The 18,821-nt window shown below is 42.6% G+C and overlaps 1 protein-coding gene across 4 annotated transcripts in view; it reads right to left on the bottom strand.

The window, feature by feature from the left end:
- Window positions 1–473: 473 nt before the first annotated feature.
- LOC102023014 (phosphatidylinositol 3-kinase regulatory subunit gamma) overlaps window positions 474–18,821 on the bottom strand; it is a 160,153-nt gene continuing 141,805 nt past the window's right edge. For all 4 annotated transcript variants that reach the window (XM_013521606.1, XM_005398686.2, XM_005398685.2 and 1 more), the window contains exons 7-10: window positions 17,410–17,586; window positions 11,376–11,450; window positions 10,754–10,924; window positions 474–4,298 (exon numbers count right to left, since the gene is read on the bottom strand). In XM_013521606.1, coding sequence (XP_013377060.1) covers window positions 4,100–4,298; window positions 10,754–10,924; window positions 11,376–11,450; window positions 17,410–17,586 — 622 coding nt within the window. In that variant the 3' untranslated portion in view covers window positions 474–4,099. The remainder of the gene's footprint in view (window positions 4,299–10,753; window positions 10,925–11,375; window positions 11,451–17,409; window positions 17,587–18,821) is intronic.

The raw sequence follows: 18,821 nt of genomic DNA, 5'->3' as shown, positions 1-18,821 counted from the left end.
TTGATTTGATTTTGTAATTGAGTACACATGTGAGGCCGGAAACCCATGGCTGAGAAGTGCACTGTCCCACATAAGAGGCTGTGTGCCGACTGTGTTCCCCACAAATAGGAACCCTAAAGTGCCTTGGAGAGCAGACGGCCTGAGGCAACAGGAGCCCCAGCCTCCAGGTAGAATGCAGAAACACTTCTATTTCTGAGCAAAACTACATGGTGAGACCCAGTAAAGAAATGAGAAGAGGGCTGGGAGTGGCCCTCAGTTTTAATCTCCTCACTCAGTATCTGAGTCTATGTCCTGTTTTGGGTGGAAAGAAGATTATGCCATGACCTCTGGAGGACCAGTTCAGCCCCAGGACCCGTTTTTCGGTGCTTATGGACAGGTTAGTTCTAATGATTTTCAGTACCCTAGACCGCTTATCTTATCCCCTCCCCCAGCCTGCCCCCAGCCTACCCCTCCATAACATGAAGACAAAAAAGTGCTTTTATTACAATGTCTTTATTGCATTACTGGAGTAAGTTGGCCAGACGATCCCCTCTTGGGGAAGGTAAAAAACAAAATGCCCAACCAGTACGGTATCACCACTTACCTTCCCCGACCCTCCCCACAACTGCACAGCAATGTCTGAACACATCTGGTGACATAAACAATTTGCAAAAGTGGTCTAGGAACTACATTATGAATTGTCTCAACACAAGACACACGGTTGGCTTCCTTGTGAATCATATTTTTATGTAAACTACATGAATCTTTTTGGACTACATCAAAGACAACAGAAGAACAGATTTTTCACAAGTAACAACAGGGCACCAAAGTCACATGCTGGAATTTATAAGGAAACAATGTTGTCTGTCACAAGTGGCTGGAGATAAAGCAAGGTGAGCAGTTGGCAGCAAGGGGCCTAGGCAGGTCCCCTTCGGACCCTCTGGTTTCTAAGGCCTGCTCTGGAGTCTTAACTGGTAACAGATCAATCTGGAAACCAGGACTTGCCCAGAAGCAATTCCTGGCTCAACAGAATACACGGGGTTGGTTCCTTGCAGCAAGAAGAGAAAACTCATGGAAGACACCAAACTGGCTCTTAAAGCTTCTTCAGAGCGTCTGAGGTCTAAAGTAAATGGGAAATCCCACAAGGTCTTGGAGAGGGAGTGGAACTGTTTGGAAGTCTTCATCCTTGGGCTGGTCAGTGAGAAGGACACAGGCACCCTACCAAGCCATGGCACGTTTCTGGTACCTATAGCCAAGAAGAGACGGTGTTGTTCTGTGATGAAAGCTCCTCCTCGAAAAGAAGGGCCTAGGACCTGTGTCCAGCCATCCCTATTCCGCTTTCAGGTTGATGGCTGGCTTACGTAGCCAGAAGAAAGATGAGCCCTTCTGGTCTCGATCTGTCTCTACCTCTGTCACAGTGAGATGCAGTTAAGATACCAAGAGAGAGATTCCCAGGGCCCAGATCAAGGGGTAGGATGTAGAATTAGATTCATAAGAAGCCAAGATTTGCTCCCAAGCCGTAGGATAAAGGAGCAGCATCTTGCCTCCCAACACACTTGGAGCCCTGTGGTTGGTATACTGGCCCCTGTGCCATTCCCACTGGCTCAGGATAGAGCGAATCATGTGACAACTGGTTACAAAGGATACACTCCGCTTTCTCAACTCATCTTGGGTCTTAGATCCTACAAGGCAATAAATTCAAGAATGAAAAAGGGGTAAAAAAGAATGAACAATGGACAAACAGCACCCTTTCTCCACAACTCAGCCCAAGTGTAGATACTCAGTCGGTGCCTGCTCTCCCTGCACACCTCCATGTCTGTCCAACAAGGTACAGACACACATACTCATCAACACTACAAGGATGTATCCTGTTCTATATTGATTGAAGACATTCAGGACACACTAGAACCGTATAGGAGGGATTCCTTGCACCCAATCTTGACCATCAACTGGTTATTAAGCAGGTTCAACATCAGGTGCAAACCACTTGGGTAGGGCCAGCAGCCATTAGCCTGGCATTCCTCAGTAAAACTTGCAGCAAGATTTCAATCTGGCAGTTTGGGGAAACGATGTGCTGGCTGTCAGTTAAGGGCTTTTAAGTCGAAACAATAATACTGGAGGGGTTCATTTGTCTTGATCTTATCCAGTCCTGAAACTCCAACGTGAACAAGGAAAGCCAAAGATACACCCTTTCTTTCCTATCTTCAGTGCTAGAAACTGGAAGTTTTTCCAAAAACTTTAATCCGTCTTGGTTCATTCTAGACACTGTCACCCAGATAAGTGCTCAGGTAAAGTAGTATTTTTCTTTCAGCCCCGAAACAAGAGCTTTCTTAGCTATCAGCGTTACAGACCTGGGTACAGACCTGGGTACTGGCTACTCCTGTAGCTCAGCCCAGAGGGCTGACTGCACAGCCCTGGCTCAAACAGTTGACTCACACCAAGTCCATTATGGTTCCTGGATTGGCTCGGGGCAGCTGGTCTCTGGCAAATGAGTGTGGGGCATAGAGGAGTCAGCAGTTGATGCCTGCCCTCCACTCTTCAGCTAGTTTCACTCAGCTGAAAGGTTGAAGCCACATGAAGCAGAAGATTCCTGGCCTAAAATCACAACCACTGAAGCATGAGAGCAGACTCTGCACATTGCCTTAATGGCAAGATAACAAAAAGGCAAAGACGAAAGCCTCCAGATGGCTTCTACTAACAATTTAAACTCAAAGCCACCTTCTCTTCTCCCTGAAAAAACTTCAGAAACCACGGTATGTGTAACGTGGTATGAACCTTCACCCTGGACAACAGGACCATGGGTCTGTGATTTACTGAGGTCTCTCACACAATCTGATTCCCTTTCCTTAGTCACCTATGGCTCCCAAACCCTACCAGCAAAGGACAGGAGATGAAATTAAACCATGTAACTTAAGCCATATTGTTCTTGCAAGGCCTTTCTTATTTTGGAGACAGGGTCTCGCTATTTGCAGTTCAGGCAGACCTTAAATTTACTATGCAGCCGAGGCTGGCCTTAAACTTGCAGCAATTCTCCTGCCTCAACCTCCCGAGTGCTGGGATTACAGGCATGCACCACCACACCTGGCCTCTTGCAGGGCCTTTAAATATGGGGAAGCACATATAAGAATGTTGTTCTATATTTGGTATATCAAGCCATCTAAAAGCACTGGATTGCACTTTTTCTTTACTCATACAAACAAGTTACAAAGTTTTCAAACAACAGATCATTCTTTAGGCTAAAGGTACACCACACAAGCACCAACTTCATTATATGATTCAAAGTTCACTATCCGCACGAAAAGAATGCTATTCCTCATCTCAGAGACACAAGGCGGGACAGAAGAAAATGCACTGACAGATTTTAGTGTTTGCTACAACTCACATTTCTAGTTCTCTTATTTTCAAGTTTTGGTTACAGAAGCCTGCATTCAGCTACCAGTGCCACCTTTTCTGTTTAGACCTTGGCCTGGCAACAAACATTGCTCTGTTCGTTTCTGAATAATATGTTTCTTTAGAGGGGGGAAGACAGTGCGATGGTAAAGCCTAAATTGTTAATTATGATTGTAAGAAATAAAGTACCTTCAATTGAAGGGTTTGGGGTTTTTTTGTTTTTTTTTTTAACCCTGTTGGCTTAGATTTTTTTTTGAATGAAATCCCAAGTCTCCCTATTCTCCTTTGGTTGCTTTTTTAAAAAACCAACTTGAACTGTATCACAGACAACCTTGTTTTGGGAGAAAGAGTGACTACCAGAGTAAAACAGAACTCCCAACAGAGTGGATCAGAAGAGAAGGTGTCTCTTCAGAGGCTTTCAAATCCCACCCTCTATCCCCAAACCCAGTACACGTTCTGGTGAGGGTACCTGGCTAAACAGAAACAAACCCCCCAATGGAAAAGACTTTCCAAAAAACAGCATCTGCTTTCATCTTCATATTTCAGTGCAGCGGCACCGCTGAGTCCCAGAGACCCCAGGCCCCTTATTTTCCCATCCTGGCCGGCTACTGCTTGGCCTCTCCACTTCACATTCACAAAATCACTTCTTGTGCAAAACAAGCAGTCCACGTAGAAAGAATGCCCTCATAGTCTAATAAAAACTAGAAAAATGCTAGCGTGTTCTCCCTCTTTATCTGCACAGCGAGGGCATCTGTGCGTGGACAGGGTAGGCAAGCCTGACGTTGAGGGAGTCGTTGTGCTGAACCAGGGATGTCTGCTGGTAGTGGAGCACCAGCTCCTTCAGAGAGCTGTACAGGTTGTAGGGCTCTGCGAAGCCATATCCCCGAGCAGTGCTGTAGATCACACAGTGCTTCACTTCCCCGTCAGCACTGCAATGATAAACCATAGGAAGCATGTTAAGGCAGATAACAACAGATAAAAGGGTCAATAAATGGCCAGAGATCTGACAACAGTAGTTACACCAAGGAGACTCAGAAGTGTTTTCTCAATCAAAACTTAGAAAATTGTGTTCCCCTCACCCTCTCACAGACCTGCCCACAAATACATTAAAACAACCATAAAGCTAAGGAGTTTATTTCTCAACTCTCAATTTTATTCACTGACCTATATTTTGTTAGGACCTCTATTATGTTAGGACCTCACGGTCTTACTGTATCTCTGTACTAAGTATTAAAATCAAGAGGTGTGAGTACTACAACTTGTTTCTACATTTTCAAGATTGTTTTGACTATCCTGGGTCCCCTGCCTTTTGATATGAATTTCAGGAACATCTTATCATCTGCAAATAGCCAGCTGGGATTTTGACAGGATTGTCCCGAATGTGTACAACCAACTTGGGAAGTATTGCTATCTTAAGTATTCTTAATACTCAGGATGTCTTTTCACTGACTAAGGTAAAGTCTTCTTTACCTTCTTTCAATGACGTTTTCTAATTTTCACATACAATTCTTTAGTTTTATTCCTAGTTATCTCATCATTTTAATGCTATTATAAATGGCAAGTCTTTTTTTTTGTTTTTTGTTTTGTTTTGCTTTTTGAGACAGGGTCTTGCTATGTAATTCAGGCTGGGCATGAACTCACTATGTAGCCCAGGCTGGCCTCAAACTTGCTGTGATCTTCCTGCCTCAGCTTCCCAAATGCTGGGACTATAAAAGCATGTGCCACCACACCCAGTATCATTTCATTTTTGGATTGTTCATGCTAATATGTGGAAATATACTTTCATATTGTATAACCTGAAACTTTTATGAACTCACTTCTAACAGTTTATTTCTTCCTTTTCAATCTGGATGTCTTTTCTTTTTCCTGCCTAACTGCCCTGGCTAAAGCCTCCTGTACAACGATGAAGAGCAGCGCCGTGCTAAGCGCGGGCCTCTGGGCGTCCTCATCTTAGGGGAAGACAAGCAGTTATGCATCCCCAAGTATGACCTTAGCTGTGGGATTCTCACTGGTACACTTCATCCGGGAGTGAGAATCCCTCCTACTCCCGGCTTCTGCAGTGTTTTGTTTTATTTTTTTTAACATAAAAGAGTGTGGGATTTTGCAAAAACTTTTTCCAAATCTATTGAAATTATCATGTATTTTTTTTTTCTTTATTAACATGGTTTATCACATTAATTGCTTTTCTCATGTTGAACCACCCTTGCATCCTCAGGATGAATCCTATTTAGTCATGGAATCTAATCCTTTCTATATCCTTCTAGAGCTCCCTTGCTAGTATTTTGAAAATGATTTTTTTTAACATTCTGGAAAGCCGTATCCTTGATGAGTGTTGCAGATAAACTCTATAACTTACTTTTCTTCTGATACCTGTGTCTGTTTTTTGGTGTCAAGGTAATACTGCTCTCATACAATGAATTACAGACACTCATCATTTAATGATTGAATTCCATTCCTGCAACTAGGTTGCTAAATGAGAAACTGTCTATAATGTTACATTACAATACTCAAAACAAAGAAATCGTCAAAGGAAATTCCAACTTGATGACTGCTTTTCATTTGTATAATTCTTACATGCAGTACTGTAATGTATAACAACATGAAACTACAGTGTTGTACAGTATGATCAGCAAGGATTACAGCACTCTATAAACAAGGTATACTGTACAAAAAAATACACTGAGGCTCTTTAAATAAGATGTATAGAACTGTACAAAAAAAAAAAAAAGACTATTCATAATCCAAGCAGCAGGTTGTAAATTTAAATCTGAACATAACACCATGGTCCTAAATCCAAAGAGTTGTTACATAGGTAGGTCATTCATTACATAAGGAATAGCTTTAGAAAGTATTCTTTCCTCTTCTATATTTTTAAAAGTGTTTGTGAAAGATTAGGGTGTTTTGATGTTGTTTTTGGTCTTTTTGAGTTGGGTTTCACTATGTGGTTCAGACTGGCCTTGAACTCACTTTGTAGCTTTTTTTTTTTTTTTTAAGCATTTTTCTTTTACATATGTGTTAAAAATTTACCAGTAAAGCCACCAGGACCTGGGGTTTGCTTTCTAAGTAGGTTTTTTTTTTTTAATTAATAATTCAATTTCTTCTTACAGTTCTATTTAGATTTTCTAATTTTCTGGAATCAGTGTTGGGAGTTCATGAGTTTCCAGAAATTTGCCCAACAATAAATATAGGTTTTTTAAAATTCTTGACATACGAAGTGTTTATAGTATTCCTTAATTATCTTTTAAAAATTTCTATAAAAATGTTCCTTTCTTTGGCACCCACCTGTAATCCTAGCACAAAAATTGAAAGCTTTTACTTTAAAATCAGGAAGCCACGCAGCAGGAAGCATCGGCCTTTGGGCCAGACCCGAGCTGCATAGGCACCTGCGAGGCGGGCAGTCAGCACCTGGGAAGCCACGCGGTGGGGAGTGCTGGCCTTTGGTCCAAACCCGAGCCATGCAACCACCTGGCAGGCAGGCAGTCAGTGCCAGGAAGCTATGCGGCAGGGAGCGCCAGCCTTTGGGCAGACCCTAGCTGTGCAGGTGCCCAGGAGGCGGGCTGCCTGTGCCTGGGAAGCCACATGGCGGGGAGCGCTGGCCTTTGGGCTGGATCCTAACTGCGTAAGTGCCCAGGAGGTGGGCAGTTGGTGCCTGGGAAGCCGTGCACCAGCATGCACTGCTGCGCAGTGGCCCTCAAGCCAGCCACCACCACACAATCGAGGACTATCACAGCACAGAGAAGCAATGACACAACTGGCCCGCGACGCACTGTCTGAGCAGGCCCACCCAGGGACGTGCATGAATTATCCTGACATGGAGAAACCCCTGGGAAAACATGCCACACAATGGGTCACTCTTGCCCCTGCCGTTGAGAACCAGAAAGGTCCAGAGTCAGTGGAATAGCAGCTGCTGAACAAGGACTCAAAGAACACAAGAATACAGGCTATGCCCGAAGACTCAGAGGTCTAGTTGACTGGGGTCACGAGAGCCGTTCAGAATCTGGAAACCAGGAGAACCTTGTGCATTACCTGGGGAGAGCCCCTGGGAGCCATTCTTCCCCTGACAGTACAGGCTGTGGTGCAGGAGCGTGTGGAGCTCCAGAGAGGTCTGCACTGAGATTCCTGCTGCCTGTGCTGACAGTTGGGGAGAGGACACTAAGTGGTTATGGGGTCCCAATGTGCTAGGAGGCTGGACAGAAAAAGCTACAAAAAATGGCTTTTGCCCCAGATGGTTCACTTGACATGTTAGTAAGAACTGCCCTCTCAGTGTTCTATAGCCATGACAAGGGGGAGGCCAAGGAGAGAAAACAAAGAGACTGAGAAAAAGCAGCTGCTTTTGCTGCAGCACCAAGAGAAACAGACCCTAAGTGATTCTCGGGGCCCCAAGAAGAACTCGACAACCGCATTCACCTGCTACCACTGTTAAAAGCCAGGCCATCTCAAGAGGGACTGCCCTAAGAAGCCCCCTGGGCCATGCCCTGAATGAAAAGGTAACCACTGGCAATTGGTCTGCCCTCTGAAGTGGAGGTCCCAGAGCTCAGACCCATCCTACCAGTTAGTCCAACAGGAATGAGGGGGCCCAGGGCATACTCTGCCTTCTCCCTCTGGCCAGACTGTCATCTCCATGGAGGAGCCCTGGGTAATCATGACTATAGAGGAAAAAGAAAACAGCCTGTTGCTAGAAACAGGTGCAATCTCTCGGTCCTTCTTTTCAGTCCTGGCCTTCCTTCCTGCTGTCACATCTCAGTGAAAGGAGTCACTGGTGAGGAGGTCATACACTATTTTTCACAACCCTTAGGCTGTAACTACTTGTTAGATCTTTCTTGCACGTCTCTGTCTTCCTGAGAAACTACTTTGAAGATACCACCATGTATTACAGCAGCCATTGATATTTTCCTACTAATCTGTCCATAACTCTGTAATGTTTATATTGTTCCTATCCTGTTTTGTAAATGGAGGCATGTTTATTATTATGTGTTTCCTACAACAACCATTGAGAATAGTTAATGATTATTCAATAGGTCACTCATGTATAGCTCTATTTATTTTCTTTAGAAACCACTTTGAAGATACCAAAGTATAGTACAACAACCATTGATAATAACCTACCACTTCTGTCTGTAACTCACTATTATTTGTCTATTTGTTTTCCTGAGAAATTATCTTATAGATAACAATATGTAAAACAGCAACCATTGATAATTTCCTACCACTTTGTCTGTAATTTGGCAAGCCCCCCATTACTATGTTACCCTTCTTTTACTCTTTAAAATAATAATAATAAAAAAAAGGACTTCCAAAACTGCTTTAGAAAGAGGCAAGAATGATGGGATGTGTGCAAAATAGGAGGAGTAATTTAAGGAGGGTTAGTGGCAATGTCTTTTACTGTAGTAATTTTTAACATTTTAAACATTCACTGTATCTTTAATCAGACAATATGATTATTTTAAATTTGCTATGAGATTCTCCTGAAAACTGAACTTACTCAGGTCCCTACTTCAGCAAATGTCCAAAGTATACTGGGGATCACTGCAAGGTGGCAAACAGTTGGAAATCTTCACGATGCCAGCCTCTCTCTGTCTCTGACCATCCTCAATATGAGCTCTAATATGAAGTGGGGACAGTGTTCGTAGGCAAGGAAAATCTACACCGCTGTGGACAAGACTGTTGCTAAGGGGAGGGGAACATGAAGACAGTTCTTCGAGTTTCCGGCTGTTCCTTTGTTTCCCAAGGTTAGCCAAGCTGCTGGACAGCACCTTCCACAGCCTCGTCCTTAACCTACAGGCTGCCAACCAATGACCTGGGTGAGAATAAAGAATTGAGCTTACTGCCTTCCTTTTCTTATTATTTCTAAAAGAGCCCAAATTTTATAAAATCACCCTCTCCTGTCATTTCAACTCAGATAACCTAAGCAGCCCAGGTCAAAGAGAAAGGAGATGGTACAAGTAGTTCCATCTTGAAATGACAGTAACCCAATTCATTTTTCCACTTCTACTTTTTGCTCACAGATAACCATTTATCCTTTCAGAGTCTGGCTCTAAGGCCTCTTCTCTAAAACATCTCAACCTGCTTTTCTCCCATGAGAATTAATGGTTCTGCATGTGCACAGTCTATTAATGATACCTATTTCATAGTGATTCTATTTATCTTGGATATTTTATGAAATTTTTATAAGTTTTTATAAATTTTGGTGCCAGACATATTGCATTCAAATGTTGGCTCTACTGCTTCTTTGTCTAGTTTCTTAATCAGTAAAAGAAGGATGCTAATAAAATTTTTAACTGGTGCAGCTAAAATATGTGGGTTTTGAAAGCTGATAAATTTGGATTCAAATTTTGAATGACATAAATAGAAAACTGAAGGCAAGACGTAAGCATTGAGCACCGTTACTATGGCGGTCTTTCTTCTGTCCTCTCCACCCACCCTCTCTGAAGGCACAGCTGCTTTGTCATCTTTGCTTGCCTTCTGCCATGTCTGTTATTAGTATCATTATCCTAATAGTAGGTTCTAAATGGTTTTTTTTTGTTTTTCTTCCAATACCGGGAATCAAACTCACAACCTTGTGCTTCCCAGGCAGGCATTGTGCCGCTGAGCTAAATCCCCAGCCCCTCTCTAACAGTATTAGTAGGTAGTACTTACTTATTATGTATCAGCAATGTTCAAAGCATATTACATTGCACATACTAAGTTATTTAATCCTCACAAAACCCCCAAAGTAGGTATTTGTATTAGCATTCTTCTTTTACTGATTAAGAAACTAGGCAAAGAAGCAGTAGAGCCAAGATTGAGTGCAATGTATCTGGCACCAAAGCCTGCCCTCGTGATCATGATATTTCCTTTCCAAGGATGGACTCTGTCAATGGTATCTCTGCCTTCTCAAGGAATATACACCGCACTCAAGCAAAATCTGACCAAGACATGGTTAATGCTTATCACATGATTTCACTCTCACTCACTTTTTTTTTTTTTTTTTAAGACAGGGTCTCACTATGTTATCCAGACTGGTCCAAACTCAAGATCCTCCTGCTCCAGCCTTCTAAGTGCTGGGATCACCCACATGTGCTACTACAATCAGCTAATTCTAGTAAAAGGAAACAAGCTTTAAAAAAACAAAAACTCATAAAATTATCTTAAGGAAAATATACCCTTATGTTCTATCACTACCTCAACAGATTAGTATTCCATTTTAAAATTTAGATACAGTTTCTCTTCTGAAGGAAAAACAGTTCTATCTAATCAAGCCTTCCCTAATCTGATAATGGAAACCAAGTTAGGCATACAGGACACTACTAAAGAATTAAGTGATTTGTTTATCATGTATATTTAAATCCCTAAGATAATTTTAGATGTCACTTTTCCTAATTCATTTTTCGCACAGAAGACTTACACCACAGAGCAGGCATAGCAGCCTTTCTTGCTGCTCTCCCGGATTAAGAAAGCACCATCAGGTTTCCCGAAGAGCAAGTCCTCTGCTTGCACTCGATTGATATCCTCAACAAACCAGGTTTTCTCATCATAATGCGGCAGGTTTTCATCTTCTTCACTGATAAAATAGGCCCTAAAAGTTAAATATTAAAAATAATGTTTTTAATGACAATTTCTATCTAAAAGCAAATTCATGAATAAAACACTTTTATACCTAAAAGCAAATTCATGAATAAAATGATCTTCTAAATCTTTAGCCATAAAATAACAGGCAAACTTGTGGTCAGTCAGTGTTTTTTTGTAACAACTGCATTACCCGCAGGGGTACACAAAGCACAGAACTCACATCTTCCAACCAGGAAGCTGAAACACGAATGTCTGTATAGCAGCATGCATGTGTCCAGTGGCCAGCAGGCTCCTTGATTCAAATGCCTGTAAACCCTCTGCAGTTCAAAAGGGTTGCAAAGTTCCTGATTCAGTATCATCAAATGACAGTGAGAACCTACTCTCAGCGTGTGTAAGGACAGTCCGCATCCCACACTGGTAACACAGTGCCCTGACACAAAGGCTCACAGAGAACTTACTCATCAGCATCCTCATTCTTGATTCCAAGCCATGCATTCAGCCGCTTCTGTCTCACTCCTTTGTGATTGAGCCACCTGCCAGAGGGAAGACGCCAGTGTCAGTCTTATGTAAACTGCCCAGACAAAGTACCTATGTCCAAGCCAACCAAACTTCGACAGTCCAGGAACAACTTATACCTCTAATATCACCAGGAGTAGCCAGAGCCTTCCTTCAATTTCCCTATACCTACCTCTCTCTGTTTCTCTCATTTGTTTTAGTTTTGTTTTATTTTGTTTTTTGAGACAGGGTCTCAGTAGGTAGTGCAGGCTGGCCTTGAACTCACTTATGTGACCCAGGCTGGCCTCAACCTCACAGCAATCTTCCTGCCTCAGCCTCCCCAAGTGCTGGGATTATAGCCATGTACCACCATGCCCGACTGTTTTGGTTTTTTGAGACAGTGTATTGCTATGTACTTCAGGCTGGCTTTGACCTCACTCACTATGTAGTCCAGGCTGGCCTCAAACTCATGGTGATTTTCCTGCCTCAGCCTCCCAAGTACTGGGATTACAGGCATGTGCCACCACACCCAGGTATCTCTATTACTTTTCTTTTGACTAATAGCATGTTGATTATGTACTACAGATAAGTACTAATTTTTAAAAAGGAAAAACAAGCCTATTACCATAATGAATTAATCTTTTTTGCAAAAGCCATAAATACAGAAAGCTACTTGAAATTAGGCATATCTTTCACTTTTCATTTTCATTTTCTAAAAGCTTATGCCACCAAATATACACACACTTGCACTCAAATGCAGGAGGACATTTGTTTCTGAAATCGTCAGTTTGGTGCACATCCCAATTTCCACTACATGACAAGATCCACTCCCTGTGTGGCCCACTGAATTAAGTTTCAAATTCTAACCAGAAATTCAAAGTCTATTTCTGCACCTAAATAAACCATAAGAAATTCAGGCTAGCAATCTGAGTAACTGATATGAGTTTACTTCCTCATCAAGCAAATCATAGTATCTTAAAATATTAACATTTAGCTATCAAAGGTTGTAAACCAGCACATTTAGTTCCTTTCTGATGGCCGATGGTCTAAAAGTGAAGGGCAATGTAAAAAGTTTCACTTCCCAACCCAAGCAAAGGCTCCTTAGCAGTCAGGTCGCATCACGAGCACCTCCTCGGGGTGTCTCCCCTAACTGTTCTAACTAAGCCAGTCCCCTCCGGCCCTACAATGGACCTCACTTCATCGTGTTCACAGCACTTGGCTGAAACTCACAATTCTGTATTTCCACTACATATAATGAAGTTGCTTTTTTAAAAAAGGGGTGGGGTGGGGGTCCTGTCCTGTTCATGGCTATATTCCCAATGTTTAAAATAGTGCAAGCACAGGACATTCAATTAATATAAAGTAAATATTTACTGGCAGGCTATATTTAATATTAACATTATCTTTAAAAAGAGAGAAAAAGCCGGGCATGGCAGCGCATGCCTGTAATCCCAGCACTTGGGAGGCTGAGGCAGGAGGATCGTTGCGAGTTCCAGACTAGCCAGGGCTACAAAGTGAGCTCAAGGCCAGCCTGAACTGCATAGTGAGACCCTGTCTCAAAAAGACAGAGAGAGAGACAGAGAGAGACAGAGAGAGAGAATAGTTAATTATCATCCTTTCTTTGCCCCTGCCCCAGCAACTGGGGGGAAAACGTGTATATACTATCATTTCTAAAGACCTAATCGGCCTTATAACCCAACTGTCACACTTTAAGAGGAAAAGGGTTTCTGTTTCACTCTAAACTAGAAGATTAAGACAGGAAGTCTCTGAGGCAAAGGATGGAAAAATTGTTCAAAGCTAAAGCAGTAGTCCTGGAGGAGCATTTCATCATATTCCTTATGCCAGCTAGAGCACAGCTAAGCTATGAAATGGAGTGGCTTAAGTACAGGCCACCTTCAATAGAATACAAGAAGAGAGTTTTAAGATGCAGAATCTGGCCAGGTGTGGTGCACACACCTGTAATCCCAGCATTCTAGAAGGCTGAGACAGGAGGACTCCCAGTTCAAGCCCAGCCTGGGAAACTTAGTGACACCCTGTCTGTCTGAAAATAAAAAAGGCTGGGGATATACTTTAGTACCTCAGTGCACAGGCGCTGGGCTCAATCCCAGTACAAAAGAAAAGCAGCCTCTCAGCCGTCAATTAGGAGGTTACTGTAATGGGTACCCCCGAATTTTCTAGGAAGAGCACTAACCATACGGCAGGGCCTGAGGACTAAGGGCAGAGGCAGGGTCTAATAATAACTGCGGTGAGGAGAGAGAGACAAAGGGCTTTGTCTTCTCCTAGTTTCCTGGTACTACTTCAGGGAAGCAGTTGTTACTGGACCCAACTGTGACTGTGTGTGTGTATAGGAACTAGGAAGAGCCCCAGTAATAAATGAGGTTAAATATTTTCCATATAAAACCAGTCACCTATAATCCCAGCACTCAAGAGGCAGAGGCAGGAGGATCTCTGCAAGTTCAAGGTCACCCTGGCCTACAAAGTGAATTCAAGGCCAGCCTAAAATACAGAGTGAGGGGGCTGGGGATTTAGCTCAGCGGCAAAGCGCCTGCCTGGCAAGCGCAAGGTCGTGAGTTCGGTTCCCGGTACCAGAGAAAAACCAAAAAAAAAAGACCAAAAAAAACAAACAAACTAAAATACAGAGTGAGACTCTGTCTCAAACGAAAAATGCATAAAAAATTTTCCATATAACTAGGCAGGCGAGGGGCTGGGGATTTAGCTCAGCAGCACAACGCCTGCCTGGCAAGCGCAACGTCGTGAGTTTATTTCCCGTACCAGAAAAAAAAATCAGAAACAATAACAACAAAAAAGTGAACCAAGCAGATGGCTGCTTGGAATGAATTAATTTCAACTTATAAAGAATACAAACTTGTCTTACATCAAGTTTTGTAGACCAAATTTCATATTCCCTAAATAAGAGTCAAGCAAGATACTCTATATATTACTTTGAAGAGAAAAACCACTTTTAACTATTTAGAGTAATTAGTGCTGCTGTACAGCTCAGTGTTTTTTTTTTTTGTTTTTTGGGGTTTTTTTTGGTCTTTTTTTGAGACAGGGTCTCGCTCTGCAGTTCAGGCTGGCCTTGAGCTCACTTTGTAGCCCAGGCTAGTCTCGAACTCACAACGATCCTCCTGCCTCAGCCTCCCGAGTGCTGGGATTACAGGCGTGTGCCACCACGCCTGGCATAGCTCAGTGTTAAAACACACCTGCCTAACATGAGTAAGGACCTGGGTTTAAGCCCCAGCACCAGGAAAAAAGTCAAGAGTTATCAGAAATATATTAAGATGTGATTCAAGGGCCAGGGATACAGCTCAGCAGTCCAAGCACCTGTCTGGCAAACACAAGGTCCTGAATTAGAGTTCCGGTACCAAAACAACAACAACAACAACCAAAATAAGAAGTGATTCACTTTAAGAAAACTACACTGTCACAGCTGTGAATATAAAACAGTTCAGTCAGTTTTCGTAACAGTTAAGCACAGAATTACAGTATAATTTAGGAATTCCATTCCTTGTGTATACTCAATAGGACGGAGAACATCTGTTCACAAAACATGTACATGAATGTCTAGAGCAGCATCAACAGTAACAGTCAAAAGGTAAGAACAATCTGAATGTGTATCAGTTGATGCCAGTTACATAAAATGGGGCACATACATTTAATGGAAAACTATTTGGCCATAAAAATGAAGTACTGGTATGTGCCTCAACACGGATGAACTTGGAAACATGCTAAGTGAAAGAAGCCAGTCATAAAAGATTACATGGTATGTTTCCCCTTACAGGAAATGTCATGAACAGTTAAATCCATTAAGATGCAAAGAATAGTAGCTGTTTAGGAGTGGGGAGATAAGATGATATAGGGGATAGGGATAATAGGTAAAAGGTATAGGATTGGTGTGTGTGTGTGTGTGTGTGTGTGTGTGTTGCTGGGCATTCTTTTTATAATGTTTTATTTTGAGATAGGATCTTGCTAAGTCACTAAGGAGTCACCAAGGTACCCAGGTTGGACTGCAAGTGTGATTCTTCTGCTTTAGCCTTCAGAGTGCTGAGGTTATAGGCACGTGCCCCCACACCCAGCTTCCAGGGTTTCTTTTTTAAGATGATGAAAATGTTCTAAAATATGCGATGATTGTAAATACCTGTAAATATACTAAAAAATATGGAATTATACACATTTTAAAATTTGAGGTATCTAACTATGTTGCCCAGCCTGGTCTCAAACTTGTGGACACAAGTGATCCTTCCATCTCAGCCACCTGAACAGCTGATACTGCAGGCATGTGCCATCACACCTAGCTTTGAATTATACCCTTGAAATGAGTGAGCTGCATGGATGTCAATTATGTATCAGTAAAGTTGCTAGAAACACACACCCTCCACAGGACTCCTTGATCGGCAAACTCCCCTAGTACATATTTCTCATTATTGCACAACAGTGTGATGGCGAGTCATTCTTTTTGTTAAGTTTATAAGTACCAAGAAAAGTAAATGGTACTCCTGAAAATTAACCTTAGCTCATGATGAAAACAAACTGCATATAAACAACGAAATTTCTTTTTTAAAGAAATATAAACAATTTTTATACCTAAGAAAAATGTTAAATGTCCTTTCTGAGTTATAACACATATCAAATGTGTTAACTGTATGTGTGCAGACTGTTGAACTTTTATATACATACAAACCAATGTGAGCACACTCAGATCAACATTCAGAGTACCTCTAGGGCTTTTCTTGGCCACAACAGCAAATAGAAATAATCCCTTGAGAAGGATGCTATTAAAAATTATTCAGCACAGTGTAGTTGTAATAATTTATCCCAAAAACTATTACAGTATGTAGCTCTCACCAGACACTGAATCTGCTGATGCCTTGATCTAAGTCTTCCCAAGCTCCAAAACTGTGAGCAGTTTTTTTATATGATACCAGTTTCCAGTATTTTTGTTATAGTAGCCTGAATGGACTGATACCACACTTAATTATGGCCCTGGGATGGCATAGCGCCTAATATCTTTACTGCTTTTTAGGACAAGACTTGCTTCCCTTCATCCCACTACCTCACAGCACAGTCTTCTTAGGCCTTTCTTCAGCTTCATGATGTGACCACAACTACGTAAGAATCCCTGCTTTTTCCATCTCCTTCCCTTATTCTTAAAGCTCTTCAGTATGCTATGTATACTTGCTTAACTTTGTTGCTGATGTTGTATTGGGGATTGAACCCAGGGCCTAGCACATACTGAACAAGCACTCCATTACATGCTATACCCACGGTATTTTTGTCATTGTTGTTATTCAGTTCTAGGGGTTGAACCTACAGTCTTCACATTGAGCTACATCCCCAGCACCCCCCTTTTTTTTCTGGTACCGGGAATCGAACTCAGGACCTTACGCTTACCAGGCAGGCACTTATGCCACTGAGCTATATCCCCGGCCCCACCCCCTCCTTTTTTTTTTTGAGACAGGGTCTCACTATGCAGCTCAGGCCAGCCTTGAACTCACTTTGTAGCCCAGTCCGGTCTTGAACTCACAGTGATCCTCCTGTCTCGGCCTCCCAAGTGCTTGGATTACAGGCATGTGCCACCACATCTGGCTGTGAGCTCCCTGCCTTTTCTTTAACTTTTTATGTATTTATTTTCTTTTTGTGAGGTAGGGTCTCACTTTGTAGTCCAGGCTGGCTTTGATCTCACTATGTAGCCCAGGCTGGCCTTAAACTGGCAGTGATCCTCCTACTTCAGCTTCCTCAGCACTGGCCTTTTCAGGCTGCACCACGCCTGGCTAATCTGTGCTTCTTAATCACCACGGCACAACCACTACCTAAGGTCCCCAAGTGTATGAAGTAGAGTCATGTCACATTCTGGTCTGTCCCACCACACAGGGCTATGCTTCTAAATTCTTATAGCCTCACTGTCCAGTTCTCAATTAGAAATCTCTTCTTCCATCTCTACTTCCAGCAGTACTTGAATGCTGGTGTCTCCCTCCCATGAAGCCCCATGTTACTTACACGAGATGCTGATCTCGGATCTTGCGCAGTTGGATCAGGTCGGGTTTGATACTATTCATTTTTTTATCTATTTCTCGGTTGTCCAAAGCTTGTTTCTTCAAATCCTGCTCTAGACGCATTTTGCTATCATGAATCTCACCAAGACGTGATTTCAATTTATCATAATTCATCATAATTCTGTGAAAATATGTGACATATTAAGATTAAAATAACAACTAAGCAGAAAGACCCTATAGCATAAACATGGTCCGAAGTTTTGCAGTGTTGCACAGGTGATCCTCCTGCCTCAGCTTCCCAAGTAGCTGAACTATCAGTACATGCCACAGTGCACAGCTATTGTCCTGAGTGTGGAAGATATAGTTGATTTTGCCTGGTCTGTTCCTGTTCTTCTAGTAATAGCATCCTGAGGTCCCTGCCATTGGTGAGGGTTCTCTGCCCTCTCTCAGATCCAGGGGTACACACACACACACACACACACACACACACACACACACACACACACACACACACACACTCCAAGCTGGGCAGTAAGAGTATTCTATTTCACCCCATCCCACCCTCAGGCACGAAGACTGGTTCAGTAATGAGAATACGACTCCAATGGATCCAAGGAGATTCTATTCTAGGACTTGAGTTTCTTTTGTTGGTTTGCTTTGATTGGTTGGGTGTTTTGGGGGTGTGTGTGTGTGTGTGTGTGTGCTTGCGTGCACGTGTGAGCATTTTGCAGGGGAGAATGTTTATTTGTTTGAGACATAGTGAGCATCTCACTATGTAGTCCAGGCTAGCCCTCAAGTTACACATAGCCTAGGCTGGCCTCAAACTCATAGCTAGTCTCCTGCCTCAGCCTCCTAAATACTGAGGTTACTGGCATGTGCCACCACCTCCAGCCTTGTTTTTTGTTCTGTTTTTGTTTTGAGATGGGCCCTGCTATGTGGCATAGGCTGGTTTTGCACTCTTGGGCCCAAGTGAGCCTCCTGACTCAGCCTTCTGAGTAGCAGGGACTACAGATGTATGCCATGAAGCCCAGGTAATTCAAAGACCTTGCTAGAGTTATTTTGTTTGTTTGTTTGTTTGTTTTGTTTTGTTTTGTTTTTCTCCAGTACCAGGAACCGAACTCACGACCTTGCGCTTGCCAGGCAGGCGCTTTTGCCGCTGAGCTAAATCCCCAGCCCCGCTAGAGTTATTATAAAAAGAATGTTTTCTTCTTTTCACTGGGGTTGCTACGTTATGAATATGTGATTCTAGGATTCACATCAGTTATACTGTCACCTCAGAAGGAAAACCTGCCTAAGCAGAAAGGCAACTCTGAAAAACTGAGCTAAAAGACAATGCCAGGGGCTGGGGATTTAGCTCAGCGGCAAAAGCGCCTGCCTGGCAAGCGCAAGGTCGTGAGTTCGGTTCCCGGTACCGGA

This window comes from Chinchilla lanigera, unplaced genomic scaffold (assembly GCF_000276665.1).
Source record: "Chinchilla lanigera isolate Chin_1 unplaced genomic scaffold, ChiLan1.0 scaffold00063, whole genome shotgun sequence".
NCBI classification, from domain to species: domain Eukaryota; kingdom Metazoa; phylum Chordata; class Mammalia; order Rodentia; family Chinchillidae; genus Chinchilla; species Chinchilla lanigera.
Note: the sequence above shows the minus strand (reverse complement) of the source record. Positions and strands in the feature narration are given on the sequence as shown.